Source organism: Vigna radiata, unplaced genomic scaffold, assembly GCF_000741045.1.
Source record: "Vigna radiata var. radiata cultivar VC1973A unplaced genomic scaffold, Vradiata_ver6 scaffold_309, whole genome shotgun sequence".
NCBI classification, from domain to species: domain Eukaryota; kingdom Viridiplantae; phylum Streptophyta; class Magnoliopsida; order Fabales; family Fabaceae; genus Vigna; species Vigna radiata.
In genome coordinates this window covers 312,296-320,087 of record NW_014543822.1, presented here as the reverse complement: position 1 = coordinate 320,087, position 7,792 = coordinate 312,296, and the positions used below count along the sequence as shown (strand labels likewise).

General features: G+C 34.8%; 1 protein-coding gene across 1 annotated transcript; it reads left to right on the top strand.

Moving 5' to 3' along the window:
- Positions 1-307: 307 nt before the first annotated feature.
- LOC111241204 lies at positions 308-1,471 on the top strand. Its single transcript, XM_022778131.1, has 2 exons — positions 308-656; positions 817-1,471. Exons 1-2 carry the CDS (start codon positions 411-413, stop codon positions 1,027-1,029), a joined length of 459 nt encoding a protein of 152 aa, XP_022633852.1. The 5' UTR covers positions 308-410; the 3' UTR covers positions 1,030-1,471.
- Positions 1,472-7,792: the final 6,321 nt, after the last annotated feature.

Sequence of the window (7,792 nt, the reverse complement as noted above, 5' to 3'; positions counted from 1 at the left end):
CTTTAACTTCCTTACTTTCTGGCCCAGTTTTATTTAAGTGTCACTTTTATTTTAACTTTTTTTTATAATATTGAAAAACATCGATTAATATCTTGACGGTCTAAAAATAATTTAGAGTATCTTGATTATTGTTTTTAAAGACAGTTTTTATTTCTAAGAAAATCTTCCGTAGTAAAATAATAGCTTTTAAACTCGTACAATATACACCGTTTTATACTAAACCGTTGCCTATGAAAAGGCGGTAGCAGATCAGTAAATAATGCAATCTTATATGCTTCGGTTGCATGCTGGACCAAAGCAGAAAAACTCTATGACCTCAGTTTAGAGAAGAACCGGTGCCTAAAGCTACCCCCAATAAGCCAGCTCTTTTGGCTGACAACTTTAAGAAAACGTGTCACTACCTCGGTTTCATGCAGAACCGAGGCATAACACCACTGCACCGTATCACTTTTTGGCTGCACCGTATCACCTTTTGGCTGGCAAGCGTCTTGAACACGAAAAGGCACTGCCACGTCCACTTTTTGAAGCTTCTATTCGATTTGTCCAAGAGATACAACCTCGTTTCATATTACCCGAGATTTTTCATTTTAAGCATCGGTTTCCTTCAGAGACGATGCCGTAGGGCTCTACTGCTTTGGGTTTCACTCACAATCGAGGTAGTATTCTTTAATAAGTTCAAAATTTCAGCTCTTGTCATTTATTCGCGTCGATGCTGCAGCTTCTTCTTCTTTCTCTTGGCGCTGCTGCTGGTCATTGCTTGTGTTCAATTCTTCTTCGTTGGTTTTTTGTGTTCATTGCTTTTTCTTTCACTTTAAGCTTCCTTGTGTTCACTGCTTCGTCTTTGCTACCACCGCCGTTGTTCTCCCAAGGGTTGCCTCCATCAGCGCGCCGCCGCGAGTCCTTCATCGTTGCCGCTTCGCTGTGGTTTGGTCAGGTGCTGCCATTGTCCCTGCCATTCTCACCTTCGTAGCGGTTGCTGCCGCCCCCACTGTCATCGCCCTTGGTGCTGCTAAGTTATTCATCTTTTGAAGATATATATGATTTGAGATTCTCTCAACTGGTTTATGCAGTACGTAATTATGTGACGTGATTGTTGTTTCTACTATTATTTTCCCTGTAGTGAATCATGTATTAAAATCAGGATTAAATTACCAAGTTGGTCTGTGAAAAATTTCAAATAAATTATTGAAACTTTTAATCGAATTCCTAAATCAGGAAAGTAAGTTTTTAATAAGACGCAACAAAGTATAGCCGGCCAAAACTTTTCTGCACAAGCTGCAAATACATTAAGAAAGCAATTATGTAGAGTTTTTCATCAACAACTTATAGCAAGAAAACAACCAATTAAAAATAAAGACAACTATGTCTTGATAAATGCTGAACGTTTTTTAATGAAGGTTTAAGACTTTGAAAAGCAAGTTATTGCTTTTACAGTTACATTTATAAACGAGGAAGGACCTACACCTATGCCCAATAAGGTGTTGCTTTGCTTGCTATGTCCAACACTTTTGGGCACGACGTTAGATATGTCTTTCACATATGTCTGACACACTTCAATTGTGTTACAATGAAAAACTATTTTGTATAGTAATTCCTACAGTGAATCCCTTGGTGCATCTGGAGAAAACACGAGAATTTTATTCAACTGTAGAGTAGATCCACCATATGTGGGGTATAGATCTTTAACCATTTCTTTCATTTGATTCTTTAAAGTGAACAATTCATTCTTAGATATATCTTCTACCTTCATTCACTGAAGGTACGTGAAGCCATGGCTGGATCAGGAATCTGGCAATTCATATTGCTTATTTTTCCCTTACTCACCAAAGTATTTGGTGCACTCAGTACCTAAGTTAGAAGGCACGAGGCCAGATGTATCGGTCTCCATTTCTGCTTCTCTTGAAAATGAACATATATCTGGATCTGCTTCAGCACTTTTTATTGGCGGATTTTCTATAATGGAGATGAGCAAGGTGTGGATCTTTGATTCTTCCTCGTTTTATTGCTACAAATTACATTTCAGAATTAGGCAAGAGTGCTTGATTTTTTTTTCCTTCTTCTTTCCTAATAACGAGTCTATCTAGTCGAGTCTTTGGATGTGTTGTTTTTGTTCACTCTCATCATCCTAACCGTGGTAAATTAGATTCGAGAGCTCTTAAATGTGTCTTTATTGGGTATCCTTCTAATAAAAAAGGGTATAAATGTTATCATCCTCAGAGTCGTCGCGTCTTTATCACCATGGATGTCACCTTTCGTGAAACGCAATCCTTTTATGACAGTCCACCACTTCAGGGGGAGAAAGCACTTGAAGTGGATGAATTCTCCATCTTGTCATTACCATGTTTGTCTTTGCAGGATGCCCAAGACCTGAGCAATGAAGATATCATAGTCCACAGTGAGGAAGAAGAGGAAGAAGACAAATTTTTTGGCAAAAAATATGAAAGAAGAGAACAACGCACTTCAACTCTCGAGCAAGAAAAATTGACTAATCCCGAGGTGAGGATCCCTGAAGATATCAATAAGGAGGAGGTAAGTATGACTGAGGATTACCCATTGCATTGAGAAAGGGAAGAAGATCATGTGCTAAATATCCTATTTCTAGTATGTTTGCACTAACAATCTCTCTAATAAGCACAGAAGTTTTATTGCTGCCATTGATGCCACAAAAATTCCTACCTCAATCCAAGAGGCCATGAAACTTGAACATTGGAATCAAGCCATGAAAGAAGAGATGAATGCATTAGAAAGAAATTCAACTTGGGAGATTATTCATAAGCCAAGAAACAAGAAGGCAGTAGGGTGTAGATGGTTATTCACAGTGAAACATAAGGCACAAGGGATAATAGAAAGATATAAAACTAGATTGGTGGCAAAAGGATATAACCAAACATATGGAATTGACTATGAGGAGACATTTGCCCCAATGGCAAAGATGAATACAGTTCGAGTTATTCTCGCTTTGGCTGCCCATTTTGGATGGGACTTACACCATGTGGATGTGAAGAATGCCTTTCTTCATGGAAATCTAGATGAGGAAGTGTACATGGAGATTCCCCCAGGTTTTGAAGTGAAAAATGAAAGAAACAAGGTATGCCTCCTGAAGAAAGCATTGTATGGTCTTAAGCAATCCCCTAGAGCATGGTTTGGAAGATTTACAAAAGCAATGGTTTCCTTGGGATACAGACAAAGCCAAGGAGATCATACTCTATTCATAAAGCACTCTTCTACAGGTAAACTCACTCTATTACTTGTCTATGTGGATGATATGATTATTGCAGGAGATGATGAAATAGAAAAATTGACATTAAAAGATAAATTGACAACTCAATTTGAAATGAAAGACCTAGGAAAACTCAAATATTTTCTTGGAATAAAGGTTGCCTACTCCGAGAAAGGAATTTTCATCTCTCAAAGGAAATATGTACTTGATCTCCTCAAAGAAACAGGAAAGCTGGGATGTAGAACTTCAACAGTTCCTATAGAGCAGAATCACAAAATGGGATGTGAAGAAAGTGCTCCTATAGAGAAAACCCAATATTAGAGATTGGTAGGAAAATTGATTTATCTATCACACACAAGACCAGACATTGCTTATGCAGTTAGTGTTGTGAGCCAATTTATGCATGATCCAAGAGAGAGACACATGCAAGCAGTTGACAAAATTCTTCAATACTTGAAGTCAAGTCCAGGAAAGGGGCTATTATTCAAAAGGGAAGACACATTGACTATGAAAATATATACTGATGCTGACTATGTAGGTTCTATTACTGACAAAAACTCTACTTCTGGGTATAATGTGTTTCTTGGAGATAGTCTGGTAACATGGAGAAGCAAAAAACAAGATAGAGTTTCTCGTTCTAGTGCAGAAACTGAATTCCAAGCTCTTGTTCAAGGAATGTGTGATGAACTCTGGATGAAAATCATTTTGGATTATCTTAAAGTCAAAGTGGAGAACCCGATACAACTACACTGTGACAATAAGTCTGCCATGAGCATAGCCCATAATCCAGTACAGCATGATAGAACCAAACACATTGAGATTGATAGACATTTCATCAAAGACAATCGTGATAGAGGTTTTGTGATTACAACTCATGTTCCTACAAAACTTTAATAGCAGATATTTTTACATAAGGGCTTCTTCCAGGTAGATTTCAAGATCTTGTAGACAAGTTGGGAATGATTGATATTCATTTACCAACTTGAGGGGGAGTGTTGTAATTAGAGAAGATTTCTTTATAATCTTCCTAGTTAGAGAAAAATAGATATACAATTTTTTATTTTATTTTGTTTTCCTAGTTTCATTATTTCCCTTTTTATGAGAATTAGATTATTACAGATAGAGGATATGAGGATGTATTTTCAATCAATTCTAAATAATAAATTTCAACATTATTTTCTACTATTGTTTAGAGGAAACTTTGAGATGCACACAGGGCAAAACACAAAAAATAAGCCTGAGGTTTGTTAGCGATTGGCATGATGTTTAAAAATCTCCATGATACCATGTATCTTTAGTAGTGATAATGTCTTTGAAACATTTCATGTAAATATGTTACAAGCATAGTGCTTCTACAAAGATATTTAAAGTATTTGACTGCATTGTATTTTAGATTTATTGTCTTAGTATACGATAAAACTGTCTTCTTAAACAGAGTTACTGATTTAAATGTTCTTTTGTATTAGGATTAGGATGTAAGACAATTACTAGTTACTTATCAAAATTGTGAGCATTATTTGTTCATTTTGTTTAAGCACTGGTTAGGGACATTTTCGTTTTAAAAATAGATTTGTGTTGATCTATTTAGCTCTAGTTTAGCTGTTTCAATTTTGACAAGATATGCAAGATACGAGATGTTTTTGGTTTTGCTATGATATAAGAAATTGTTGTGCTTAACCATTGTTCCCTTAACCTAGTTTTTCTTTTCTGATATTTTAGGTTAACCGAAAAATGATGAAATCAACACTTATCAAAGACCTTTAGGGTGAAAATGAACATCTTAAAGCAGGTGAAAAGTGTGGCTCATTAGTCGTTGCTGAAGTATCTCTTGGGTTCTTCAAGTTTCTTGGTATATTGTCTTATTGAAGATATTAATCATTTAATTGGTGACTTTCATCATAGGTTTATGTACGCGTGAGAAAAATGGTGTCTATATCCTAAAGGAAAGATTCTATTAGGAGGAGAGTGAAAAGAAGGTTATTTTCCTCTTCTTTCTATTAGTATGTTATCTTTTATTAATATGAAAATTTCATTTAGAGCAGTAAGTACTATTGTTTCATGCAACTTTCAGTGCCCAGATGGTGAAGATCATTTTATTTTAGATCCCTGGACGTTTTTTCTTGCATGATTTTAATATTGTTCATGGATAGATATATTGGTTTAATGTTATTTTTATGATATAGATTATTAGAATCATTTTTATGATATGGTTTGATGTGCATTCTTTTCTTTTGTTCAGGCTATGTCAGATCAAATTGAACAGATGGGGCTCACAATAGAAACGCAACAAAAGGATTGTTTTTTTAAACAACCTATTATGCTTAGAAGATAGGGAAATTGTGACAATTACTTATAGGGAAATTGTGACAAACCACACAAAAACTTGAACTAATCTCATAAAAATAATGAGCACAAATTTTGTTAACTCATCTCAGTACTATCAAGTTTGTTGCTCAAATTGGAACACTGTTGAATTTGGTCCACTAATTTGTTTTGCAAATCCTCAAGTTGCTGGTTGAAACATAGAAAACAAGTCAGGCATAACAGGAAAGAACAAGCAAGCACACCCTATCTTCTAAGCATTATTTTTATGAGATTAGTTCAAGTTTTTCTGTGTGGTTTTTCACAATTTCCCTATAAGCAATTGTCACAATTTCCCTATCTTCTAAGCATAATAGGTTGTTTAATAAAACAAACCTTTTGTTGTGTTTCTATTGTGAGCTCCATCTGTTCAATTTGATCTGACATAGCCTGAACAAAAGAAAAGAATGCACATCAAACCATATCATAAAAATGATTTTAATAATCTATATCATAAAAATGAACATCAAACCAATATATCTACCCATGAACAATATTAAAATCCATGGAAGAAAAAACGTCTAGGGATCTAAAATAAAATGATCTTCACGATCTGGGCACTAAAAGTTGCATGAAACAATAGTACTACTCTAAATGAATTTTTCATATTAATAAAAGATAACAGACTAATAAAAAGAAGAGGAAAATAACCTTCGTTTCACTCTCCTCTTGATAGAATCTTTCCTTTGGAATATAGACACCATTTTCTCACGTGTAGCATAAACCTCTGATGAAAGTCACCAATTAAATGATTAATATCTTCAATAAGATAATATACCAAGAAACCTGAAGAACCCAAGAGATACTTCATCAACGACTAATGAGCCACACATTTCACCTGCTTTAAGACGTTCATTTTCACCCCGTCAGTTTTTTATTATTCATTTTATTTTGAGTGGTGGTTTTGGGGGAATGGTCGAAAAATTTTATGTTCCTGTCAGTTTAGTTTGTCGTTCATATAGAAATCAAATGATGTTCGGCTTGCAGGTAGACTCAAAGCTTGTTAATATTAGGGAAAGCAGAATGAAGAACAAGTCCTTCTTGGATGTACATTTTGTCTTCAATGGGTGATATTGTTATCAATGCTAAAAGGAAATGGCAGGCCTTTTGCGTGCAAGCAGAAAAAGATGCTAAAGACACTTCAGAAAATAATACTTTATCCTCTTTATGCACTTTGCTTCACCACTTTCACTTGAGTTCTTCAATTTCACACTAACTCCTGAGGCAAGCAAAGAAAGCAGCACATAAACATAAAATAATTTCAGAAAATAAGCAGTTATGTTTTTTTGATATCAAATAATCTTAAGAGAGAAGAATAAATAAGAGTACTATATTTCGAAAATATATGAAATAATTATTCATGTATTTATTGGTGAATGAGAAAACCAATTTATTTAAGAAACTAAGAATTAAATTAAACTATTTTTAATTTAATTTTGAAAGTATATATATTAATTTATTCATACGTCTATGCATATTATGTTGATGGACAACTAACAAATATATAAAATAAAAACAGCACATCATGTATTGATCAACTGATTGGACATGGATGTTGTTGTTTTCTTGTTTTTCTAACTAACTTTGGAAGGTAGAAAAATAGGGACATGAACGAAACAAAAACTACACTAAATTCACATTTTGTGTATATTATTTCATAGTTTGAGTTGAGTGGAATTAGAACTATGACACGTGTCGCAACCGGAATCGCGACGGGACGACGATCCAAAAAAGGGAAATGATTTGGAAAAAAGAGTTTGGAGTCGCCACCATAGTTTATTCTGGAAAACTATGGAAAAACCATAAAATATAAGGCATGTTCTGCGAAAACCAGATTCTAGGTCCGGGAGTCGGTTACGTGTAGGGAAGGTGTTAGCACCTTACAACGCCTGCCCTAAGGCAGTACCTTTAATTAAATACGCTAATAAAGATGTGGTTTGCAAAATGTTTAACTATCCCAAAAAGCAAATTTCTAAATGAACAAAATATATTTTTTTATTTTTTGTGCCCGACAAAGACTGGCCTTGCTCCTACATATTCTTAAAATGAGAAATCAGGGTTACGTAGTTCTAGAAACCATTTGGAAAATTTGATTGGAGAATTGTTTGGAAAGTTTGTTTGGAAAATTTGGATTTTTGTGAAAGTGAGCTTGACAAGGACTAGCCTTGCTCCTACGTATCTCCACTTTGGATGGAGAATCAAGGATCACGT